The sequence below is a fragment of the Musca autumnalis genome, unplaced genomic scaffold, assembly GCF_047663935.1.
Source record: "Musca autumnalis isolate F117 unplaced genomic scaffold, ASM4766393v1 scaffold_4, whole genome shotgun sequence".
NCBI classification, from domain to species: domain Eukaryota; kingdom Metazoa; phylum Arthropoda; class Insecta; order Diptera; family Muscidae; genus Musca; species Musca autumnalis.
The window spans coordinates 22621450-22649148 of NW_027411977.1; the positions used below are offsets into that span (position 1 = coordinate 22621450).

The window sequence follows — 27699 nt, forward strand, 5'->3', positions numbered from 1 at the left end:
TCATTCAACAACAAAAACAAATTTATGTGTGCTCAGTTATATAATTATACTCAGTTAACAAAAAAGTAGTAGAAAACAACAACAAAAAATATTTATAAATTATTAAAACAAATCTAATGTAAATTATTTAAATTCTATGTTTAGTAAAGGAAAAAATGGTGTAACACACATTTAGTAAAGTGACGATGACACGGACGGAAATTAAAGAAAGTTTTTGTATGTTTTTTTGTGTTTGTGAAACAGCATCGATTAAGGAACTAAGGCGCAAAGCAAGTGAAACAAATAAATGTTAAGAGAAACAAAATATATAGCTAAATTCTAATTAAGAAGTATTACTTCGCTGCAATTTAAAAGTTGTCTTATTTGTTTAACTTTTTTCTAATTTCTAATTTTTGTTTAATTCAAAACTCTCGGCCAGTAAAAAAGCCAAGTTTACTCCCAGTCATGTAGAAATAAGAAAAAAAAATGTTTCCAAAAAATAAAACCCGAACAGATAGTGGACTAATCTATAACTATGTAGTTATCTACTTAGCTATACACACAACTATTGACCTTTTAAAAATGTAACTATTAACCCTTAAATGACTTTAGGTTTCCAAAACGACGATTGCATTTGCAAAACACAACCACTTGTCACTATCACAACACACTATCCCCTCCCTCACACAACACTCATACGATACATACCCCATAACCATTAATGCAAGTCCCTCTACTTTTATTATTATTTCTTTCAAAGCAATTAAATTTTTTTATAAATAAACCCTACATTATAAATTAAAAATAAATCTTTAGTTTTTAGCTTTAATTTTAGTATTATTACAATTATATTATTCTAATTATAATTCTAATTATTTTGCAATGTAAACGATTTTCTTTTGTATTTATATAATTATTATTATTGTGTACCATTATTATTATTATTACTATAACTATTATTTTATGATACATATATATTATTTTTGTAAAATAAGTAATATTTAAGTGCTATCTGAGTGATTCTAAATAATAAGTATTTTATTATTACATAAAAACAAACAAACAAAAAAAAAACAAACACATGCAACATACACACATAAAACCAATAAATTTTAATTTGTATTTTATTTTTTGTTTTTTGTTTTTTTTTTTCATCTTTCGAATAACTCAAAGTTTTTTTTTTAGAAATATACAAAAACTAAACATACATATAAATAAATATAAAATAACATAACCTTAATATATACAAAAACAAAGCAAAAAGAAATAAAATACATATTTGAAAACAAAACAAACATTAAACAAATTGTTTTTGCATACTTTATTAATTTCGTTTTTCTTTCTGTATTATTTTTTTCGTTTCAAAATATCCATAATCAATTACCGCAAATGTCAAGACCATTGTAAAAATCGATTATTTCAAGTATTCTCGTATTGGATTTGTTTACATTTGCGACATTTTCATATGATTTCAATTTTTCTATCAAAAGCTGTCCAAAGAAAATAAGCAGAAATGTACCAGTTGTGACATTGGTTTCGTAATACCTTACATGACCAACGGTAAGTAAATGAACAACTCATTGTTTATTTTTATTATTTGTGTAGGTGTTACTTAATTTTTTGTCGACAAACTGAACATTTCTCGAACAAGCGGAACTAAGAAGAGTTTTTCAAACTCAAACGGTTTTTTGTGTGAAAAAATCTATTTTTTCTAAACGAATGAACATAGAGTTATGAAATTTGGGGGATATGTTTATCAAATGGAGACACCTTATTTTGCAGAGTTACAGACAATTCATATATTTTTAAATTTATAACCTCAAAGCGGCAGTATCGTTGTATGGGGGGTATATCAAAATGTGGACCTATATTAAAACTTGGTTGGATAAAAATGTGGCCAGAAACCTTAAAAACCCTTTAATTATGAGGTACCGTTATATGTGGGGCTATGTTAAGATGTGGACATATGTATATTGAAAACATTTGGAAAGGAGATACATTTCTCTTAGAAAACCTTGTATTTCAATTTTTATCTAAATCGGTTCATTATTGTACGTAGAATCCTGAAAATAAGTTTGGACACAATATTACGAAAGCCAAATATTAGACCGAATCGGTTCACCGGTCGAGAGTTATAGTGTGCTCCAGCCAGACAGACAGACGGACGGACATGGCTAAATGATCTCCAAAATGTCTGAAACAAACATACTTGGGGTCTAAAACCATTATTTTCAATAGCAACACGAATCATTAATTAACTCCACACAAAATCGACGAATTTTCTTGCCATTTTGAGTATTTTTTAACGAAACAAGCAAAAAAGTGTCAGTCAGCTTTGAAGTGAAACTTTCACCTACGGACAGATCGAATGTATTTAAGGTCTCTTCTGAATTTAGTGGCCCTTTTTGGACATTTGAACTTGCCGACAAAAATGTGGATTAGGAATTAACTGCTGGTTGGTTGGTTTACGTGGTGGCTATAATCTTCATAGCCTCAATTAGTATGTTAAAATATACCGTTTTGAAAACCACACCACTCGGGTAGAGATTGTTTTTCCGTTATATGTTGGTAAATTATATCCAGCCTGATAAATTGAGAAACCTCAGAAGGTCCCCCAGACCTAGTTCGGTTGTCTCAGCAAGATCGTGTAGGAACGGTCGTCCAAGAGTTTTAAATCTTCTTTGCAATTGTGCAGGGCAGGAACAGAGGAGGTGTTCAACCGCAGCTGCGACAGTAGTCATTGTGTGGAATATGTAAGCGCTTTGCATGGTTACCAATGGCCCAATGACCGGTTAGCACCGCAATTAGTCTTGCCAGGTTCCGTCGATTTTGACTAATCAGGAACTTTGTACGTTTGATGTTGTAGTGTGGCCATGTAGATTTTGATATTTTGCAGGTTTCAGTCTTGTCCCATCTGATCTCTGCTTGTGAAAGATAGTATTTGAAGATATCCCCTTTAACTACTCCCATTGGTGTTGCGACTGACGCCCTTGGAAGTTCGTTAGAGGCAGATCCCGCTCTAGCTAGTTCGTCTGCTTTTTCGTTTCCAACAAGACCCTTATGACCTGGGATCCAAGTAAGAACTACTCTGGTCAGAAGCCCTAGCTTAGCAAGTTCTTCTTTACATTCCTTCACCAGCTTTGATGAGACAATGTTTGACTTCAATGCTAGGAGCGCCGCTTGACTGTCGACAAAAGTTCCTATTGAGTTTGGTGAGGGGTGCTGTAGAAGTATATTACAATCTTCCTTTATAGCCAGTATCTCCGCCTGAAAAACACTGCAATCTTCAGGTAGCTTTGTGGATTTAGATATGTTTGCTTCTTCCGAGTAGACACCAGAGCCGACTCCACAATTCATCTTAGAGCCGTCCGTGTATACACTGATGTCGTACCCCGTCAGTGGAGTTCTATTTTTCCATTCTTTCCTGCTTGGAAATTTAACTTTAAAAGGCTGATCAAAAGTTATTGCAGGTGTGCAGTAATCAGCATTAGTTGCTATTTTTCTTGGTAGTTTGAGAAGCACACAGGCATGTCCGTAAGCTCTGTCTCTCCACGTTCCTAGAGCACGTAGCCTTGCAGCATTGCAGGCCGCAGTTGCTTTGATGTGTAGATCTATTGGCAGTATATGCATCATTGTATTGAGGGCTTCAGCCGGACAAGTTCTCATTGCCCCTGTCACCCCGATGCATGCCGATCTTTGTATGCTGTATAGTTTTCTCTGAATTGTTTTCTTTCCCACTGTTGGCTACCAAACTAGTGCTCCATATGTGAGTATTGGTCTTATTATGCTGGTGTACATCCATAACACCATTTTGGGCTTTGAGACCCCAGCGGCTCCCAAACATTTTGCGACATGTGTAGTATACAACGGTTGCTTTATGAGCACGATGTTCCATGTTACGTTTCCATGACAGTTTTGAATCGAGAATAACGCCTAGGTATTTGGCGTGATCTGATAGTGGTATTTCTTGACCTCGTAGTCGAGGAAGATTGGTGATTGCATATTTGGTTTTTGTAGTAAATAGCACCATCTCAGTCTTCCCTGGATTCACCCCCAGACCACTACTTGTGGCCCAAGTATCCAGTGATTTCAGGGCTCCGCTCATGATGTCACTCAGCACGGACGGAAATAAACCAGAGACGAGCATTACCACATCGTCCGCATAAGCAACCACCTTAATCCCCATATGGTCAATTTTGCTTAGGAATTAACTGCACTATGACAAAAATGTTGAACTTCTTTTGGGGAGGTTCCCTTTGAGAGGACCCATATGTACCATTTTAGAAGTTAAACTAAATTTTGACAAAATATTAGGAGATCCACAGTTTGGACCAAATTGATTGCCCATTCAAGTGATATCCTCTTGGCATTTTAGAGACATTTTTTAAATATTCGGGAGAAGTACAGGAAGTTGTGGACCGGTATTGCCCCATGAAACTAAGTTTGGATATAATATGACGAAGACCAAATGTTGGACCAAACCGGTTGAACAGTTCCAGTGTCATCGTGCTCTCCGACCGCCACATATGGTGACATAGGGGTTTTTTACACCTTTCGGGCTTTTACCATTTGCATTCGTTACCTCCAATACGACATTGGAGGTAACGAATGCAAATCGCTTCAACAAAAATCAAAGTGATTGGAGAGCAGGTCTTAAAGTGAACTTATCCGAAATTTTGTGTGAGAGGTACTTGAAGGAGTAGGCAAATATAGTCAATATTCGAACCTGATCTATATCTGGTAGTGGATGTGCAAAGTAAGGATTACATCGGTCATTCCCTTCAAGAGTTATCGCGCGTAAAATTTTTCCTAACATTTTTGAACTTTTGTGGGGGAGGTACCTGCAGGAGTTGTTGTTGTTGTAACAGTGTTTTATTATTATGTTTGTATGTTCGTTCTCCTGTTCAATCTGGCTCTGGGTCTATCTCCAGTTCCAGGAAGTTGGCTACTTCGATGGGATGTAACCACAGATCCACTGGATTCAGATGAGTAGGCTTGGCGGGGCAGTTGAATAGGTGCATAGTATCGTGCGGGCCCATGTCGCATACAGATGTGCACGGCGCGATCGATTCCCGCCCAATAGGAATTTAGGCGACTGCAATATCCTGAGCGTAATTGAGCCAAAACTACTCTGGTTTGTCGTGGCAGCTGACGCTCTTCAGCTGCGATAGATGGGGGATGTGCTCCGATGACTGCATTCACACAATAATTGCTTATGGTCTTTGCAACTGTGTCCGTGTGAATGCTGTTCAAACCTGCCTGATATGCCTGTTGATCTAGAGGTTCTCTCCGATATTGTTGGACCGTCGTCTCTAGAGCATGAATATCCTTCTTGATATGCCTGGGTGTATCGGTGGCCAGCAGATGGTGATTGGGATGGCTCTCACGGTAACACACGAGCAAGTACTGCAACGATAGCATCTCATTATGTTGTCGTACTGGAAGAATCTTTGCCTCCTCATGTAGATGGTCCACTGTAGATTTGAGGAGGCACCCTGTTGCTGTTCTCAGGGCGGCGTTCTGACAAATTTTAATCTTATCCCACTGCGTGTCACATAAATTCGGGACCAAACTGGCGCCGCATAGCTTACCACAGACCGACCTATCGCTTTATACGTGGTCAACAAGGTTTCTTTATCTGCACCCCAAGTGCTGCCGGCTAGGGACTTGAGGACCTTGTACCTACATTTCAGTTTACCGCAGATAGCTGTGGCATGCGCGGACGTGAAAGTGGTGTCGAATGTGCCCCCAGAATTTTGGGGCAGTTTGTGGTCGGAATTCTGCTACCATCGACCATGATATTCAACTCTCTTCTATACTGCGCCGTCCATGTGGCGAACGGTGTGGCCGTCGATTTAGTGGCGGATATCTGCATATTCCTCGCGTGGAAAGAGGTGGTAAGATCGGTTAAATAGGAGTTCAGTCTCTCACAGATGTCATCAGGGTAGGTACCTGACGCCAGGATCGTACAATCATCCGCATACGTTACGATCTCAATGCCCTCTGGAGGGGGCGGAATACAGGAAAGGTAGAGGTTAAACAGTTCCGGAGATATCACCCCTCCTTGGGGAACTCCCTGTTTCACTCTACGGGGCTTGGATTTCTTGTTCCTGAATTCCACATACGATTGGCGACCACACATATAGTTGATTATCCAACGTTTCAGACTTGGCCGGAGGGTTGTCTGCTCGATGTCCTCGAACAGCGTGGAGTGCTTGACAGTATCAAAGGCTTTTGATAAGTCAAGCGCCACCATCACTGTTCTATCACACTGCCTTTCCGACAAATATGTGTGGAGATGGCGTTCAGCGCTCTTGTCGTGCTGTGCTGCATACGGAATCCATGCTGATGATCGGCAACTTGATAGCTATTTCTGATACTGGGGAGGATCAAGGCCTCAAGTGTCTTTGCTACGGGCGACAAAAGCGAAATCGGTCTGTACGATTCACTTTTGCTGGCATCCTTGCCTGGCTTCCGTAGTGGGACCACCCTGCCCATTTTCCAGACTTCGGGAACAACGAGGGTGGCTAGCGACAAGTTGAAGACTTTGGTGAGATACTCGACTCCCGGCTCATCCAGCTGCTTCAACATTACCATGGAGATTCCATCAGGGCCCAACGCTTTGGATGATTTAGCGTTCCTGATGGCATTGGCAACATCATCCATTGTAAATTGTGGTGGTTCATCCTCGGCAGGAAGAGATCTGATGCGACGTAATACTCTTCTCTTCGCCCTGTCACTCTCGGGATGCTCGACAAACTGTCGATTGAAATTACTTGCGCACCTCTTCGGGTCAGTCAACGTAACGTCGCCAAACGTGACTGAGGTCCTATCTTCCCTTCTTCCAGGGTTCGAGAGTGACTTAACCGTTGCCCACAATTCACCTATACCGGCTCCAATGTTGCAGCTCTTCAGATGATTTAACCATTTGTTCCGCTTATGCTCGCCCACCAGCCTGTTAACTGGGGACCCTGGGGTCGTCGGGGTTGGTTTGACGAAGCTCATCACGCTCATTTGCTAATCCCGTCGCCTCTGCTGGGAAATTTGGTCTTACTTCGGGTATTCGACCAGCAGGTATATGGCGAGCGGCTGCAGCATTGATGATGTCTCGGAACGTCCTTTACGCTACCCGAACATCAGAAGGATTGGGCAATTCTCTGAAGCGGTGATTGGTGAACTCTCTGAAACTCGGCCAATCAGCTTTCCCATGATTGACGAATGTGCGGCGTTCAGAAGTGATGAAATCGGGTGGTCTACTGAAGGGGACATTTATGGGGAGATGGTCTGAACCAAGGGAAATTACGGGTTGCCAGGTGACGTCATTTGTCAGACCAGGTGACACGATCGGTATGTCTGGCGAACTGTGACACGCTCCTCTAATTCTGGTAGAGGCGTCCTCATTGACCGAGAAAAACGTAGAGCTATCAATCTGCTCAGCCAGCGCTATACCTCTCTGGCCGTTTCCGAGGGCCGAATGCCACATCTCATGATGCGCATTAAAGTCCCCCAGGACCAGACGATTATGACCTTCCAAAAGCTAATGTCAGGCTTATAATCTGAGATACAGCTATTTCTCGGCGGGATGTATACGTTCAGCAACTCTATCTTGGCAGTTCCACACCTGACTGCTACCCCCATACATTCCATGTACGGGTCATTAGAGGCGGGCTGAAGTGAGATAGGTCTGTATTGAACAGACTGGTGCAAAAGGAAAGCTAATCCCCCATCTAAACATCTGGGATCTGCGATCCTTCCTTATTACGTTGTAACCATCACAACGTACTGAGCTGTGGTCGTTCAGCATGGTTTCCTGCACCGCCGCGACCTTGATATTCTTCCGATTCATAAAGTCCACTATTTCATCGATCTTACCTCGGAGCCCATTGCAATTAAATTGCAAAAAGGATGCATTTTCTGGGATTGGAACAACAACGGCTGCGGGGGAGTTTCGTAATCCGACGACGAAGGAGTTTCGTAATCTGACGACGACTCACTGGGGGCTCTGTTCGCGCAGCATGCAGCAACATAGTACCTATCATAGTCCCTCGCGTGGGCAAGTCCACAGCAACCCCTTAAATGCACCCACTCCCGACATCTATAGCATCTCACCGAAGATTGGATATGGGTGAAGATGCGGATGTGACAAACCGAGCACAAATATATTGGTCCTGGGTTTTCCTCCGTCCAAAAGAAAGAAAGAAAAGAATCCGGACCAGACATTACGGGATATGCCGCTCCCAGCACACAAAATGGAAACAAATACAAACACATGTACACTGAGGTGCGAGCCGCTGGTCGGAACGCTGATGTCGTGTGGTCCCGGGTCAATCCGGTACAGAGAACCCGCTGCCGTGAGATCAATTACATTTTTTGTCTTTTTTTGCAATTCTTAAAAAATTATTTTGAGCAATGATCGTCTATCTTCTTCTCTTGATCCATCCATCGGAAATTTGGCGTCCTCTACTAGCTTTGTTATGTCTGGAGTTTGGATCATCATTCATTCTCTTCCAGCATAATCCTTGACACGTTTACTGAGTTTTGTCTTTCGTTTCAACTTAAAAAAGAAGTGAGAGAACTCACTTGTAGTGAACAGTGCGACAGTGGATTTATGTGTTTGTGTTCATTGAAACAAGAGTTTTGTTACATATGGACGAAATAAATTTAAGACATTTTGATGTCTATTTAGTGATGTCCGGCTGTCTGGAGCGCTGGCTGGCTCTTGGTCACGATAATCAAAAGAAGTGGCTGACATTGGTCCAAACTTTGTACATCACAATATTTCTCTCCAGCATACATCAAGTTTCAAGAATTTCAAAAATATCGGACAACATCTTCAGGTATCTGTTTCACAAAATTTCATAATTTTGTTTTAGTACCGTTTAAGGGCTGTTCGAGGATTGTTTTGAAATTTACATCGGATATAGTCCTTGTGACTCTGATTACAACAATATACGTTTTTCGTGGGCAATGTCCATGCTGCCAAAGCTCAAAAAATCCTATGATGACCAACCAAAATGGTTGGTTGGCGCTATAACTATCGGAATAAATCAGTTTAAGGTCACACTTCTGCGATCATGTGGACATTTTGATAGTGGATGATCATTGTAATCGTGACTAAATATGACAAGATAATGTTTGAAATATGGGCGCCGAAATGACCCAAATTAGTGCAACTCTTGAAAAGATCCGAAACTTCTTTTGTCATCCACGAAAATGCTATATAATTTTTTTTAAATTAGGGATCTTTTATTGTTTTTATTATTTTTTTTATTTCCATACAGTCACAGGTTGAGGATTTTTATCTTTTCTATCGGCAAAGCTAATTGATACTTCTTTACTTGTTTATATATTATTAGCTGTGTCTTTTTACGTGATAATTAGTAATAATTATTACTAATGTTGCAGATTTTGACAGTTGAATAAAGGAAAAGTTGCTGAAAAAAATGTTTCAGCAACATTTAGTAAGTAAAAAGACACACCAAATGTCTTAAATATTTGTGTGACATTACAAAGCAAGTAAATCGTTACATAACATCACTTAATTTCCATTGATTTTTCCTATCATTTCCTTCTCTTGTTAATTAATTTTAAATTTGATATTATTTTCCTAGTTAGCAATGATGAGCTCTGGAAAAATAATTGTAAATATATACAAAATGAAATGTGTATTGTGAGTAAGTATATAATTTATATATAAAATATATAAGTATGTAAGTGGTGCATGCCTTTGACATAAAACTTTAATATGTGGTAAAATAAAATATATATAAAATAATTGTTGTTTATGAATGTGCATTTGATAACAAGCTAAAGATAAATGGAAATAACAAAAGGAAGTATAAGGAAACCCGAAAATGAATCTAAGACGAAAATATAATTTTGGTACTTTCTAATATAACAATAAAAAAAAATACTAATTCTCACCTTTAGAAAAAATACAAGTACATAAAATACTCAAAAAATGAATGCAAAACAATAATAACAAATAATTATAGAACACCATTAGATTATAATAGTTGTTTTTGTAAAAAAAAATATACTAGTACATACATAACCTTAAAATCCCATTACTTTTTGGAAAAAAAAATACTCACGGAATAATAATGAAAAATTCAAAAAAAAAAACTGTAAACGTAATTAGCACTTCTTATAAGCAGACAGACAGCAAAGTTGTATAGGAAAATAATCACCTCTTTTCACAAATATAAATGTCTTTATATACCCCAATAACTTCTCTATATGCAATAGAAAGGAACAACAAAATAATAGCTATGAAAATGAAACAAAAACTCAATACAGATTTATGAAAATGATGGTCCCTGCTACAAAAAAAGACAAATTTAGAAGAGTTTTATAACACTTGATGATGGATGTTATAGCAAGAAAAACAGAGAACAACATTATTTTTTTACATCAAATGAAACAATTGCAACAACAAACAAACGCACCAACCAAATTAAAAGTGAAGCACACCAACTTGGAAATAAGGAAACAAATAAACAAAAAGATAACAATATTGAAAACATTTTTTGTTTAATAACAATATTCAAATAAATCAAAAATATATAATTCTCTTAAAATAATCCCCCAAAAATCTAACATACATTCATATATACTTATATACCTACTTAATTGTTAATATTATGCTAAATACAATTCGAATCTATATATAAAAATAATAATAATAACAACAACAAAATAACAATACTATAATTTCATACAACTATAAAAGAAAATAAAATCAAAATAATATCAACAAAACAATAATGTGTTATGAAAGTTTTATTGTTAATTAACGGTGGGCTAAACACATTATGGTATACTCAGTTTTTAAGGTTATGTTTAAGGATGCGCTGTAGAACTGCATCCACTCCTTTCTGAAACTCCAGGTCTATTGTATTCATCATACATATGTACATTAGAGTGGTTTCCTCTTCTTCGACATCCCTGCGGATTCCATTCAATGGCTTGTCTCGTAATATCACTGGGATACTTCCGCAGTGTATGCCCTATCCACTTCCATTTCCGTTCCATGATATTCATATAGATTGGTGTTTGAGTCGTCATCTCCCATAGCCTGTTATTTGATATTGTGTTGGGCCAGTAATGAGAGAAGTCTCCCTTGTCCCGTATGGGATGTTGTGGAACAATGTTTTTTTTTTTTTTTTTGGGTCAGTACATTCTTAACAAGCGTCTAAGGCAGCGATTGCTGAAGCTTTGTAGTCGCTGTATGAGATGAGGGGCCGCGTTCCATGTTTCGCATCCATATAGAAGGACTGAGGTTACGTTTGAGTTAAAGATGCGTACTTTGGTTCGAATTGAAATAGATGAAGATGTCCAAATGTTCTTTAGTTGACCAAAAGCTTGCTGTGTCTTCTTTATACGGCTCTCGATATCGTCTGCGCTTCCACCGTTGTTTGTGATAGTGCTACCAAGGTATGTAAAGGATTGTACATCTTGCAGCGTTTTCCCATTTATATGAAATACGCGATTATTTGATGTATTTACTCGCATTGCTTTTGTTTTTTCGATGTTAATAAATAATCCGGCACATGCGGCAACTTTAGCTATGGAGCTGAGTTTACGCTCCATATCATCGTATGTGTGAGCGAGTAAACAGATGTCGTCAGCATAGTCAAGGTCTTGCAGAAATCCATGCAGGCCCCACCTAATTCCCCTTTGGTTTTGGAGTGTTTCTTTCATGACAACATCTAGGACTATGTTGAATAGCGTTGGGGATAATATGCAGCCTTGTCTTACTCCTACTTTGATAAAGACCTCATCACTAAGAACTCCCTCGTGCAGTATACGGCAGCTTGCTTGGTTGTATAGGCATTTGATAAGCTCAATTATTTTCTCGAGGAACCCTTTGCACCGCATTGCAGTCCATATTGCGTCATGTCGTAATTTATTAAAAGCTTTCTGAAAGTCGATAAATATAAGATATAGTGGAGAACGATATTCGACACTTTGTTCTACTATTACGCGAAGGCTGTTGATGTGATCCACACATGATTTGTGGGGACCGAATCCAGCTTGCTCTGCTCGACACAGCTCAGGGTATGCTTTGTTGATCCTATGGTTTATAATGTAGCTTATAACCTTGTTGATGGTGCACAATATAATTATACCTCGCCAATTTGTGCATCTAGACAAATCTCCCTTGTTCCCTAGAGGGTCAGCTTTCATCAGCTCTGCAGCTATATTATCCACTCCAGCTGCTTTGTTGTTTTTTAATGCATTTATCGCGTGAACTACCTCGTTTATGGAGGGGATGACGGTTTCCATGTTTCGGTCTTCACTGTGTGATTCGCAGTTACATTGGAGTTCGGTATCATTCGCCGTATCGTTTGATAACAGTTCACTGTAGAAGCTTTTCCAGACAGCGATTTGTTTGTTTTTTGCCGTGATCAGGGTACCGTCATCATCCCTGATAGGTTTGACAGCTGTGAAAGGTCGGTTTGATAACAGCTTTGTGGCTTTGTATAAGTCACGTCTGCGATTTGTTTCACTTGCTCGCTGGGCTTCCGTTGCAATAGAATCGATGCGTTACCGTTTATCTGTGCGGGCACTTTTCTTTACCTCGCGGTTTAATCTGTTGTATTCATTTCTTTTCTCAATCGTTGCATTCCTCGTTTTTGCAACATTTATCGCTTCTTTAGCAAGTTTTCTGTCTTCTATTCTAGTCCAAGTTTCATCTGAACTCCAGGGCTTCCTTTTACTGTTGGCATATCCAATGTTGTTCTTTGCTGATGTTAGATATAGATCTCTGACAGTACTCCATGAGGTTCGGTGTTCAGCGGGGATGTTGTTGAGGGCGTCTCTTAGTGGGTTTGCAAATGCGGTTGCAACTTCCCTGATTTTTAGACGTTCAATATCGAATTTCCGTGAATGCTTGTCGTCGTTCTTTATTGAAGCTATTTTTAAACGGACGGTTGCAATAAGATGATGATCACTTCCTACATCCGCTCCCCTTTTGGTTCGTACGTCGAGTAAAGAGCCTCTCCATTTCTTGCTTATCAAAATATGACCGATTTGGTTTTCCGTGTGGTAGTCCGGTGATATCCAAGTTACTTTATGAATTCTTTTATGCGGAAATAGCGTACCTCCAATCAGAAGATTGTGCGTAGAACCTGTTTCTGCAAGAAGTTTACCATTCTCAGTTAAACGTCCGACTCCATGGGTACCTATCACATTTTGGAGATTGGTGTTGTCTCCGCCAACTTGGGCATTAAAATCGTCCATAAGCATAACTATATCGCCTCGCCGTATATTTGTCAGTACTGAATTTAAGCTGTTATAAAATTCTTCTTTTGCCGCAAGTTCGGCTGTTTCTGTGGGCGCATAGCATTGTATTATAGTCATGTTTCTGGCCTTCGTCCTGAACCGAGCTTCAATAATGCAATCTGTGAGGCTTCCAATCTAACATCGCTTTTTGTGCATACCTGGATAATAAGAGGCCAACACCACTGGCTCTAGCTTGGCCTTTCGGTTTTCCGGAGAACAAAAGTGTGAAGTTGTTGTTTGTTGGGAATTCACCTTGCTCTGGCCAACGTGTTTCTGCTAGGCCCAAAATTTCTATTTTGTATAATGAACATTCTTTACACACCTGATTTAACCTTGATGTTTTCAAGAGCGTCCTGATATTCCATGTTCCAATTCGTATCCTTGATTTCATGCCAAAAGTCGTCATCAGACGTGGAAGCGAGTCGATTTCAAATCGGCGGCGCGCCGCCGCTCCACTTTTTTTAAGGGTTTAGCCGCCGCCGATTGCATCGGCTAAAATCGGCTAAAAATCGCCGCCGTCAAATCGGCTGAAGAACGCGCGCGCCGATAAAATTAATCGATTTACTTGTACCGAGTACAGGTTTAATCAAAACCTGTACTCGGTTTGCAGAATAAAAAGTGCCGTTATTTTACGTTTACGAAAAAATCTGGTTTTTAGCCAATCAGAAACGTTTTGAAGCCAGACCACGCGTTTAGGTAGATACGAAAAAAGTAAAAAAGTTCACTTTCATGCCGGCAACAGAAGGAGCGTTTGGTTGAATTCCGTTATTGTGAAGTTTGTGTGCTTTGGAGAAAAGTGGCTGTGGTTTTGTGAAACATTGAGGTAAGTACAAAATTCTAATATGAAATATGAACATAATTAAATATATTTATATATAAATATAATTAATGTAATGTATTTAAATATTTTATGTGTAAAAAAAATGGTTTCTAACGGTGGCGTTGCTTTTATATGGGTGTGTTAATGTGTTTCTCCTTAATTGAGCAATAGTTTTCCCAAATTATCAATCTCTTATGTCAACGAGAAATCGTTTATACAAAAGAAATTTACAATTTGGGAAAACTATTGCTCAATTAAGAAAAAACACATAGCTCACCTACATAAAAGTAACGCCACCAATGAACGATGTATTGCTTTTGTTGCCGAAATGTATACTTCCCAAGATATGGGCCTCGAAAGTTCCACAAAGGCCCTAACCTATATTTCTATAAATAGCCGGCTTCGGCCGAAATTTAAGACTTAAGCAATACATCGTTGGATTCGGCGTAAAAAGTACTATCTATGGTATTTTTTTATAATTTTCTGCGATGTTTTGCCAAAGTTATAGGTTAGGGATCTTTGGGGGCCCATATCTCGGGAAGTATACATTTCCGCAACAAAAGCAATACATAATTGAAATCGGGATAAAAAGCACTATATGTGGTATGTTTTTCATAATTTTCTGAGGTGGGTCGGTAAAGGAAAGGAGTTCCCATTTTTTAAGGAATATAATCCAACTACCACCAAACATAATATTCCGTTTTTTTCTCTCTGGGACCCCCATAAGCAACCAAAATTTCGTGACCATTCGATCAAAATTGCGACCTGTAACGCAATTGCAAAAAAATGGAAGAATTGGAGGCATTACCCGCTATTGTGGTAATACCCATACTAGAAGCCGATGTATTCACAAAGAATAAAACCTTGATATTGTTTCCACATATTTTTTTTCCATTCCACCCCTAAATATTATTCGACTATCACCAGAATCAATAGGCTTTTTCTTCTACGGGGCCACCATCAACCCCCAAAATTTCGTGACTATCCGATCAAAATTCCAACATGTAGCTTGGTTACAAAAAATGGAAAAATTGGATATATTACTGACTATTGCGATATCTCGGGTTGTTTGCCCACTTACGCCAACATACTTTGCATCAATATAAAGGAGATCTTCCAATGACGGGCTTTCCTCTTGGAATACTCCTACCAGAAGCGGAGATATTCAAATTAGAAATAGTGATTGAATAGCTTTTTCAGAAGTTGTTCATGCAGAGTTAGGAATGCATTCCGTTCGTCACATTTTGACAATGTCCGATTTGAATCCATTACATAATGAATGATTTAAGATTTCATTGTTTTCATAGTCATTATATATCAATTTCATTAAGATGATCGAAGTATTACCAAACTACTTTTTTTTTAAAATACGCACTTGATTCATTTTTGTTTTTTATCAAAGTCCCGATTTACATTGGGCGAGTTTTCTTGTGGCAAATTTTTTGTCTCGTTTCAAATTGTCTCCTGCGTCTATACAAGCAATTCTTTTCCGGCAAGTCATGTTTTCAAAACAATGAAAATAATGTCAAATATGGAAAATAAAAAAGAAATTGCCTGAAAATTGTCAGTACGAGCAATTTTTTCCGTAAGTAAAAATGCCCAATGTGGATTGGGACTTTTTTAGACGCAGGAGACAATTTTAAAAGGGAAAAGAAAATTTGCCGCAAGGAAGCTCGCCCAATATAAATTGGGACAAACAAAAATGTTCTACAAAAACATGAGTTTGCTAGTAATTTGAAAGAATTTTAATCTGAATCGTCCTAGAGAAATAGGCCATAAATATCAGTGAAAATCCTTCTTCTCCCATATCGTCAAAATGCATGCATGAGAATCAAATTTTAAATGAACCGAAAAATCAATTAAAAATATGTACATTCCATGGAATGTATATTTATTTACTACAAAAAATAATGCAAAAAGTGTGCTTACGATGGAAATTAGTCAGTACCATCACTGCACCATGCCCTTGTAAAAATCATGACTTCTTTCACACTATTAACAGACAGGATAATCGTTGATAATTAAATTCTAACAAACTTTTCATTTGCAGACTAAATCCTTTTTTGTGGAAAATCTATCGCTGTTTGCCACAGCAACGTGTGTTAAAAAAGTACCTTATTTGGAAGCCAGCAGCAGAAACAAAAAAACACAAGATCTATTTGCGTTATTTCAATATTCAAAAAAAGGTGTCAATCCAGTCTATGAAATTGAGTATATTATATGTAAGTACATAAACATACAATTATATCTAATATATATATTTTTCGGAATTAGAACTTTTTCTAAAAAATCCTTGCATTTGTATGAATATAACTTATATCATATTATTTACTTTAACATTTAAAAATTTCCACAATAATTGAACGATAATAAAAGTAATTTCTGGTATGTTGGTTATGACATCACTGCACCATGCCCTTGTAAAAATCATGACTTCTTTCACACTATTAACAGACAGGATAATCGTTGATAATTAAATTCTAATAAACTTTTCATTTGCAGACTAAATCCTTTTTTGTGGAAAATCTATCGCTGTTTGCCACAGCAACGTGTGTTAAAAAAGTACCTTATTTGGAAGCCAGCAGCAGAAACAAAAAAACACAAGATCTATTTGCGTTATTTCAATATTCAAAAAAAGGTGTCAATCCAGTCTATGAAATTGAGTATATTATATGTAAGTACATAAACATACAATTATATCTAATATATATATTTTTCGGAATTAGAACTTTTTCTAAAAAAATCCTTGCATTTGTATGAATATAACTTATATCATATTATTTACTTTAACATTTAAAAATTTCCACAATAATTGAACGATAATAAAAGTAATTTCTGGTATGTTGGTTATGACATCACTGCACCATGCCCTTGTAAAAATCATGACTTCTTTCACACTATTAACAGACAGGATAATCGTTGATAATTAAATTCTAATAAACTTTTCATTTGCAGACTAAATCCTTTTTTGTGGAAAATCTATCGCTGTTTGCCACAGCAACGTGTGTTAAAAAAGTACCTTATTTGGAAGCCAGCAGCAGAAACAAAAAAACACAAGATCTATTTGCGTTATTTCAATATTCAAAAAAAGGTGTCAATCCAGTCTATGAAATTGAGTATATTATATGTAAGTACATAAACATACAATTATATCTAATATATATATTTTTCGGAATTAGAACTTTTTCTAAAAAAATCCTTGCATTTGTATGAATATAACTTATATCATATTATTTACTTTAACATTTAAAAATTTCCACAATAATTGAACGATAATAAAAGTAATTTCTGGTATGTTGGTTATGACATCACTGCACCATGCCCTTGTAAAAATCATGACTTCTTTCACACTATTAACAGACAGGATAATCGTTGATAATTAAATTCTAATAAACTTTTCATTTGCAGACTAAATCCTTTTTTGTGGAAAATCTATCGCTGTTTGCCACAGCAACGTGTGTTAAAAAAGTACCTTATTTGGAAGCCAGCAGCAGAAACAAAAAAACACAAGATCTATTTGCGTTATTTCAATATTCAAAAAAAGGTGTCAATCCAGTCTATGAAATTGAGTATATTATATGTAAGTACATAAACATACAATTATATCTAATATATATATTTTTCGGAATTAGAACTTTTTCTAAAAAATCCTTGCATTTGTATGAATATAACTTATATCATATTATTTACTTTAACATTTAAAAATTTCCACAATAATTGAACGATAATAAAAGTAATTTCTGGTATGTTGGTTATGACATGTGTGGATGCCATCGAGGTGCAATGGTATGCAATCTCGCCTGGAACGCTTCACAAGCCAGGCAACATCAAGTTTTCAACGGTGGCAAAATACCCCTCAGTAATGTTGGCGACATTACGTGAGTTTTGGAAATTCGTACTTATGGGTATGAAGAGTGCTAAATAGTACTAAATTTGGTCAATTGAAACTTGGGTGAACTGCCTTTCTGTAATTTGGAATCAAGATTGCTTTTGAAGTGTAAAATTAAGATATGGAGGTAGTTTTGGTAACTGTCTGCAAGTTACTTACATGTGTAAACGGGGGTATCACACAGGAGTACATTTTTTTTAACTTTTGACAATCAAGTATTCCAATAGCAAGTCATGTAAAATTTTTAAGAAAAACAAAAATTATGGCACGTAATTTATATCAAAGATTTAAAAAAAGTGCCGAGCAAAAATGTCTATATCCAAATTTAATCATATATAAAATGAACTAAACCACGATTCCAGTGAATAATCTTGAGATTTAACTCGATAATTAATGAATCCAAAACATGACATGTCCTACGAATTTTTTAACATCTTCATTGGGAAAAATAGTAACAACCAAGAGCGAGACAATATCGTTCGGCAAATGATTTATTGTTAACAGTGAAATTATTGTCGAATTAGTTTCTATTTATGGAAATATTCTTAATTTTTTTGTTTCCGAAGAAAAGCAATATTGAAGTGCTGAGAAATGTTTTGCGTATACACATAATATGGAAAAGTGTTAAACTTCCTTAGGGTGTTATTGATTAGACAATTGTTGTCTTTTTTTGTAAATATATTGTGGGTAACGCTGCAGTTACACATGCCAGTAAATTGTTGCCAATTGAGTACATGTATTATACTCGAAAATGCCGAAAAGTGTTCGACTGGCATGCAGTTTTCTTGTGTGTTTACACATGCCAAGTTCAATTTCAAAATTATTTTAAGCCGCATTAACACACAAAAGTGCATTACATTTCAGATTTAAAACACAATTCACAACATATTTTATTACTTTTTATTTTGTTTTAAAAAGATTGTTTTCAATCATAAACATAATGAATCTGGTATTGCCGCCTTTTCAATATTATATAATCCCAGAGGGGAAATTATTTATCAACCTATATTTGCATGAAAAACATCAAAATTATGTCTTTACTAACCACTAATATATTGCAGCTACCAAGACGTATTATTTGTGTTTCCTAATCTTTTTGAAAATATGCATATGACAAAATGACAGAATATTTTTTTCTATTTTTGTTAAAAAAAAAGAAATAATGTTTAAAAGAGATTACAAGAGAGGAACATTGTCTATTACACTATCCATCGGTAGGCTATAAAATAGTCAATATTTTACACGCCGCATTACCAGTAACTAGTGAATTGACATGATAGCCAAGGAAGCCCATTTCCAGTGACAAAAGCGGGCTATAGGCTATTTTGTGTGTCATTTTTGGGTGTAAAGTAACTAGGATCAATGAGTAACTAGTTACATGCCTATGTCAAAGTAGACAATTGCTATTTATTGAACAACTGGGTTGGGTTAAGTAATTTATCAATATTGCTTTACTGTCCAATTGTTTATGGGCAAAATAATTCATCATTCCCAGCAACATTTTTTTGAAGTTGTTCTATGTGAAGTAGTGATTGCATAATTTTTTTTTTTTGAAGCAGTCTATGCAGAGTCGTAAAAAATGCACTCCGTATATTACATTTTAGAAGCAATTGCTCAGAGACCCCTACAAAAAGAATGTTTAAATTATTAAAAGTATCAAACTTGTTGGTGGTAATTCCCGAGACGAAAATAATTAGTGAAGTGGAGCGGAGGAAGTAATTCCAATTGCGATTGAATTTAATGGAAACTTTTTATAATTTGTGTTAATATAATAAAGTTCTTAATGCTCTTTTTTTACACAACTAATAAATGCATTTTATTTAATCTGTGGTATTTTGCAATGGCCTTGAATTTTGACTATTATTATATGACTACGTATTACATAATATTCTATTTAATGTAAAATATAACAAGACAATAATTTTATATATTTATAGCTTCATATCAAATTACTTTTTTCCAAAAAATGTTGACCTTTTTCATCAATAGTCTATAAAATGTAATCCCTCGTCAATTCTTATCTTCACAGCTGCTTGTAGCACTTTTTGAATATGATTTCAGTTAGTCAAAACAAGACATAAAAAATTACAAAATTATATGATTTGGCCAATGTAACCACCAATGGCGAAATACAAGATGTTGTTAATGGTGATTTGGAAATTCTCTTGAATTCTTGCCAAGAATCTTGATATGATCAATGTTGTGTAATTTTCGAGGATATTTTCTTCCTTAACAATTTATTATTCATCGTAATTTCCGATATTTCTTGACATAAAATGATTTTCGAAACCGTGTTCTAAGGGCGAAACCTATAGCTCTGCGTGTTGCGTGTGCGTTCAAAAATACAAAAACAAAATACATGTATTTCTTGTTGTTTTCAATTTGAAATACATGTATTTTGTTTTTGTATTTTTGAACGCACACGTAACACGCAGAGCTATAGGTTTCGCCCTAAAACTTCAATACATTTTATGCCAAATATAAAACGAAACTTTCGATTTTTAACAAGTAGAAACAAAAAAGTGGTTTATTTTACCACAGCCCAAATTACGTTTCTTTGCATTTCCAAAGGCAGACAAAATTTAATTGTCATTAAAATATGAAATTATATAACACTCCTTGAAATTTCATTACACACTCCTCATTGTAATAGAAGACCAACAAATCATCAAGACTTGATTTGGATTTTTATCCTGTTTTCTCTGATCCACAGATACTAAACCGTTCAATATTTAAGAAAACAACCAACTACAATAATGTAGCAAAGACATCAATTAACAACTTTCTGGAACATGAGAAATGACTAAGATATTTTCTTAAAGATGAAAATAGCAAAAAAAATTTGAAAATATTCAATTTTTAAATTTTTTTCTTCGATTCTGGTCCATAGATACCGAATCGCCCAAAAATTAAGGATACCGTCAACCATAAAATGTCCCTATGATTTCAATAAACAACTTTCTAGAACATATAGTGTTTCTATGGATGATTCTCAGGGCAGAAATTCACGAACAATTAAATTATTTTTAACTTTCCACCTGCTCAGGTTTGGAAATAACAAACTGCTAAAAAATCAACGAAATTTGAAAGGTTTGTTACTTACGGACCTAAACAGGAAAGAATGATCTAAAATAATCGAATTTCGAGCTAGAAGAATCGTTCCTAGAATCTTCATAGGTTCTAGAAACTTGTTTATTGAAATCTAAGGTACTTTTTTGTAGTTCATTGTGTCCTTAATTTTTGGGCGATTTGGTATCTATGGACCAGAATCGAAGAAAAAGTGTACAAATTGAATATTTTCAAAAGGTTAGTATCTGTGAATCAGAACCAGAGAATATAGGATAAAAATCCAAATTGCTTTGCTATTTTGACCTTTAAGAAATCTCAATACAGAGTTCGTATGTTCTAGAAAGATGTTTATTGAGATCTGAGGCATATTTTTTTAGTTGGTTGTTTTATTGAAATTTGATCGGTTTGATATCTGTAGACCAAAATCCGAGAAAAAAAATAAAAGAAATTTTAACTTGGCGATTTTGACCTAGCGGATGAAATTTCACGGATTATATGTGTTCACAATTTTTGTTCTTTAAGAAAAGAGCTACAACTGTGCCTCTGAGATAAATTCACATTTCCTAACGGTTTGGAAGACATAGTCTTGACAAAATGACCCCTTTTTACATCAAAGGCTCAATATTTTGTAATATATATTTTATTTTTTTGGAACCATTGTACAACGTCAAATATCTCTAGAACGTTATACAACAATGGAACCAATTATAAATTATACCAATTATAAATTATAAAAATACGAAAATGTTTATGATTGTTGAAAACATGGGGAAATATCACCAGATTTCACCTATAATTTTATTTCAAACTTTGTTATTCCAACTAATTTAATAATTGTTGTTGGCTGTTGAAAAATTCTTCATTCATAGGTTATCTCGCTTTTGTCAAAATGACCCAAAAAACTTTGACCGATTTTTTTCAAAATTCCAATGTCGATGAAAGAATCGAAGAAGAGCAGGATGAATCGGATAGCTTTGAGGAATGTGATGTAGGAATTGTTAAGGATTTCGCATATTATCAAGACCTAATTAAGAAAAAAGCCGAAATCAAAAACTTTGCAAAAGTAATTATAAACAAAAATGCTTCTGCGGTGAGTTGGACATATTTCGGAACTCTAGTGGTAGGCAAAAAACCTGTTTTAACAGGGTATACTTTTTGCAAAATATGTCTGGAGGAAAGCTCAATTCTAAAAAGGTAAAATTTCAGTTTTACATATTCAGGAATGTGATGGAAACCATTTCGACTGGATTTCCAATAAATCGTAGTCATACACATATGGCCAAAATAATAAGTACAAACTTTAGTACGCATATTTTTCGATCAAATCAAAAAATATGGTCGTGATAAAATGGAGTTCAGTTTATATTTAAATTTTTCAACATAAATGACATATAAAAATAATCTATTAGCACAATAACTAATCTTTACCAACTTCTTTTGTTTTTTGCTTGTTGGACAATGAATACAAATTAGATTTAACAAATCGACTCGAATTGTTTTCCATGACATACCAGATTTTTAATTTTTGACAGCAATTGTATTATTAATAATAAAATTATTTTAATACTGTAATTAGATTTGCCAAAAGCACCTCCACCTCAAACCATATCAGTCATTTGAAAAATGTCCATAATATTCCAATTACTAATAAAGCGGCCGAAAAATCTCTTGCAACGACATCAAAAGTACTACAGGCTTACAGCAGCAAATGCTCCAAATTTGGAAATGCCAGGAGATTGGCTGAAATGTGTTGCATAGATTTGCAACCTTTCAATATTGTTGAGAGGGAGGGTTTCCGCAAATATGTTTCCTACTTCGATTCATCTTTAGATTTTCCTACTTCAAAGACATTAGCAACACAGGCCCTAGATGATGTCTACCAGTTTTATCTCGAGAAAGTAAAAACGGAATTAAAATATGCAAAGTATCTAACATTGGTTCTTGATTTGTGGAGTGACAAATATAAAAAACTGTCATATATTAACATAAAGGTGCATTTTTGTCAAGATTTCCAGATGAAACATTTCTCTTTGATGACATCCCATTTCCCAAAGCCACACGACAATATTGCTATCACCAAACAAGTCCAAAACTGCTTGCAAAATTTTAATGTTCTTCATAAATGCACAAATGCCGTAACTGATGGGGGATCAAATATCGTTTGCAGCCTAAAAAAGCAATGTATAGCGAGATACAATTGCTTGGCACATTCTATGCACCTTTTCATAGTGCACGATATTCTAAAAAATCCCGAGTTCGCTATACTAGACAATGTTATAACAAAATTGAAGTGTATCTTTAAAACACTCCGTTATAAAGGAGAAGAACTATCAGAATTGCAACAACTTAAGGGTATTGCAAATGTTTGCGACCTTATAACCCAGATCTACGAGGTGGACAATACCAATGAAACCGATGAAAACTTCCATATTGCTGATCTCGAAGCAGAACTTGAGGAAGCAACTAAACTCAAAACTTTCCAGGGACTAAAAAATTCAGTGGCCACAAGATGGAATTCGCTTCTGAGAATGATTAGAAGCTTCTCACAAAATATTGACTTGATTAATATAATGCTCTTAAATGTATGCACAGAAACCCCCATGGTCATTCCTATAATGGAAAAATCTTTATTATTGGAATTCGAAAAATTTTTGTCCATTTTTGAAGAAGCCACTATACATCTCCAAGGCCAAGATTACGCTACCTTTCCAAGTTGTATATACTTCCTTGAAACTATCCTATCAAAATTTAATGAGTACGAAATAGAGGCATCTTTCGAAATCAATATTAATCTTTATAGTTTCGCGAAAGAACATTTCTACTCCAGGTTTAAAATAACCAAAGCCCATGTGGTAGCAGCGCTTATGGATCCCTGCCAAAAGAACTGGAATATTTTGGAAAAATATATTAAAAAAATTCCAAAAAACTCGGTAGAAGATAACTATGTTCTAGGCGAAGATTTCGAAGAACATATGTCGAAGGAGGAACTAATATATTCCCAAATAAGAAAATTTGGCATTTCAAAAACATCGTCTGAAGAAGAAGACGAGCCTCCAAGAAAAAGAGAGGTATGCGAAGAATGTAATGATTGTTTTTTGTTTATAAATACTTACGCTTTGTTTACATTCACGAAATCGAGCCGATTTCATCTGTCACTTCCAAAGTGTACGAAATCAAGTGGATTTCAAATAAGTTTTCATTCGACGTATACACTAAGGAGTTGACAGTTGAAATCGACTCGATTTCGTAAATGTAAACAAAGCATTACATTGATATAATCATATATGTACACATATTTATAACAATATTAATCTTTTCTCAGAAAATATCCAACAATCGCCAAAAAATGATTGATTTTGTCAAAAGAACGTCCAACTACTTAAGCAATGATAACGTTAGCCATGAAATAACAAAATATTTCGAAATCCCTGTAGAGATTACCGAAAGTCTTGATTGGTGGAAGGAGCATATAAAGGTAGGTTCTCCTATGTAGACTTTTTCCTTCCAAACTAATGTCTCTATGCAGCTATTTCCTAGAGTTGGTGAACTTGCAAACATTTACTTTGGCATACCGGCAACATCTGCATCTTCCGAAATAGCATTTTCATACGCTGGTTCCTGCATCACAGAAAAGCGATCTCGTTTAAACCCATCTACGGTTCGAAAACAGTTATTTGTTCACGATAACTATAAATCAGTCAACTAATATGTAACAATATAAACTAACTATAGTTACATACATTAACAAATTTATGCTTATAATGTTGACCATTATATAATATATATTATATATTATTTTAAATACCAAATATGAATTAAATACTTTTATATAGCATTAAGCAATATGCCATATCTATAAACTGACTGAAGATTATTTTAAAAGCTTTAATTAAATTAGTACAAACTCGTTAACTGATGTATATATTATACATTTATATAAGAACTACTGTTATGAGCCTACAAGATCTCAAAATGCTAGAAGCATATTTAATAACAAAAAAAGACCAATTTATATTTATAAATAAGATAAATATATGTATATAATAAATATGTAAAAACATATAGAAATTTAAATATAACATATATACACAAGATATATGTATATATAAAATATAAATTTATTGTGAACTTTAAAAGTTTGAAAAATTTCAAAAAAAAAAATTAAAATGTTTTATAATAAATTCTAATCCGTGATAATAGAGATTTTCTTGGTTATTGGGGGGAAATAAGAAACGTACATTATTATAAATTTATTGATTTTTTTTATTTCATTTTCATTAGATGTGCTTGTATGATGAATTCTTGACTTGACATGTTGGCGAATTTGGATATCCATGAAAATTTATTTACTATAATGCTGATAAATCATCTAGCAGATCAACCACCAGACAACTTTTGGTAAAATTAGAAAATATATGTTTGGTATTTTTCCAATAGTTTGCCTTCTGTTAATTTCTTCTGTTGTTGTATTGTTAGGCTATAGGCTTTTTAAGTAAAAGACTTGATGTTTAATTTTTCCAAGCTTTATTTGTTTCCAATATTTCGATTGGATTCTCCAATCATCTTCAGGGAATTAAAGGAAGAGTAATGGCTGTTTACAGTCCAAAGTACTATCTTTTAAAGATCTTTTAAAGATAGTACTTTGGACTGTAAACAGCCATTACTCTTCCTTTAATTCCCTGAAGATGATTGGAGAATCCAATCGAAATATTGGAAACAAATAAGGCTTGGAAAAATTAAACATCAAGTCTTTTACTTAAAAAGCCTATAGCCTAACAATACAACAACATTAGAAAATATATTCACTTAATCTTAGTTGTATTAATGATACATCTTTTACACTTTCTCTTCAGCAATCTACGACCATGAGCCTTGATCTATACAACCATATGTTCATCACAGCTGTACCACATAAGCAATCATCTCTACAAACAATCTTCTCCAACCACCTGCATCACAGCTTTACCACATCCTTAATCATCTCTACAATCAACACAACCCCGAATAACCAGGATGATCTCAATGGACATCAAGGTCTCCGACTGGAGTGGCTGCGTATCTACGGGTATGTTCTGAGACACACTACACTCCTCACTTCACGCTTCAATCATTTTGTTCACCCCATTTACTCCTATTTTTGCGAATTTCTTGGGACTAAGATTCATTATAGTATTAGAAAAGAAGAGTACACCCTAGTCCGTCTATAAAATACTCGAAAAATAAGCGGAAATGGGGTGATCAAAATGCTTGAGGCGTGAGGTGAAGTGTATCTCAGAACATACCAGATAATTTTACTACAATGGGGTTTGACATTTCATATTCAAACAGCTGGCTGGATACCACTACCTTGTATTTCTGCCATGTTGTATGTCTTTGAATTCCTCCACAAAGTACAGATCAAAACATCGATTAATTTAGCTTTCTGACTAGAGAAGAGGAATATATATTATGTGTGTATATATTATTACTCCAATATTAATTAAAATGCATTTTTAAAATATACATAATTAATTTATTTGTAATTCATTTATCCATGTGTAAAACAGTCATTAATAGCATTCGCTTTTTTGTCGTAATGCACAAACTGATATGTATAATTTATGCCATATAGAAATAAATCTTACAATTGATTATCATTTAAAAACAAATTTTTCAATCCAAGGCCAAAAGTATACAAATATTTTAAATAAGGCACATTTTAAATATAAATATAAAGTTTGATTTCGAAATAAATAAGAGTCAAATTAGAAAAATAGGTACAACGTAGGACATGTGGGCATCAAGGGCTGGCTATTCGCCAAAAGTTGCAGGTGGTTGGCCATCTAAAACCACACGGAATTTCTCACGCTTTTCTTTGGCTGAGTCATTGAAGTTTTCGCTTTCTAAATGCCCTTCAATAATTTTGTATAATTCCAATAGTTTCTCATATCGTTTCTTGTCTTCAGCAGATAATTTTGCTGGCATTTTTCTTCCAAATACATATTTGTTACATTTCTCCAAAAGCTCTTTGATGCTGGGCAACAGAATACCGGCAGACAATAGAGACTGCATCATGCCCCCCGGAAAGACAGGAACATGTAGCCTTCATCGGATGCAGCCTAAAAGTAAAATGGAAATAGAGTATGTATATTCAAATTGAAATAAGATAGTTGAATGACAGACGGTTTCAAGGAATTGGCTTATCTTTCTTTAATTTCAACGATTATTTTCTTCTGGGAAAAATATAGTGCCCCAAGTTCCGAAAATTCCCTTTGTTAAAGGCCGATTACTTAGAGAATTTTTTTCAATTTAAAAGATATTTTGTTCCCGTGCCTTAGATTTGCACCTGTCCGAATTTATATTGGTTTTTGGCCAGTCTTTTGACTATATCGCCGCAATAAATTGTTGTTTTCTTCCTTTGTTTTCGTCATAAAGGAAATTTTTGCTTTTGACATAATACGCCGAAATTCAGCCGCCGCCGACAAAATTGGCCGCGCCGCCGCCGCCGTGGGCTTACAAGTAATGAGCCGCCGCCGCCGAAAAAATCGATTCGCTTCGTTGTCTGGTCGTCATCTTATTGATCAGTTGATTTCTGTTTCTTGTTGTGGTTTCATTAATCATAGTTGTTTAAGATGAGCAGCAGATTAGGCTGCCGCATCCGATTCTGTTGCCAGGG

General features: G+C 35.4%; 1 protein-coding gene and 1 long non-coding RNA gene across 5 annotated transcripts; one reads left to right on the plus strand and one right to left on the minus strand.

Moving 5' to 3' along the window:
• The first annotated feature begins 75 nt into the window (after positions 1-75).
• LOC141401178 (E3 SUMO-protein ligase ZBED1-like) lies at positions 76-26692 on the plus strand. 4 transcript variants are annotated; one of them, XM_073981115.1, is made up of 9 exons: positions 76-14089; positions 16137-16308; positions 16589-16760; positions 17042-17213; positions 17495-17666; positions 21914-22238; positions 22621-24112; positions 24367-24519; positions 24571-25309. In XM_073981115.1, the coding sequence occupies exons 4-9, from the start codon at positions 17193-17195 to the stop codon at positions 24748-24750; spliced, it is 2343 nt and encodes a 780-aa protein (XP_073837216.1). In that variant the 5' UTR covers positions 76-14089; positions 16137-16308; positions 16589-16760; positions 17042-17192; the 3' UTR covers positions 24751-25309. The 4 variants fall into 4 exon arrangements, 3 of the variants coding, with proteins under 3 accessions (XP_073837216.1, XP_073837217.1, XP_073837218.1); XM_073981116.1 differs by lacking the exon at positions 21914-22238 and having other exon boundaries at positions 23845-24112; positions 24571-25310; XR_012412283.1 differs by lacking the exons at positions 21914-22238; positions 22621-24112; positions 24367-24519; positions 24571-25309 and adding exons at positions 25326-25442; positions 25898-26692.
• LOC141401182 (uncharacterized) lies at positions 26534-27587 on the minus strand. The gene is made up of 2 exons (XR_012412284.1): positions 27207-27587; positions 26534-27142 (listed from the first exon to the last, which is right to left on the minus strand). It is a non-coding gene; the product is annotated as an uncharacterized lncRNA (long non-coding RNA).
• Positions 27588-27699: the final 112 nt, after the last annotated feature.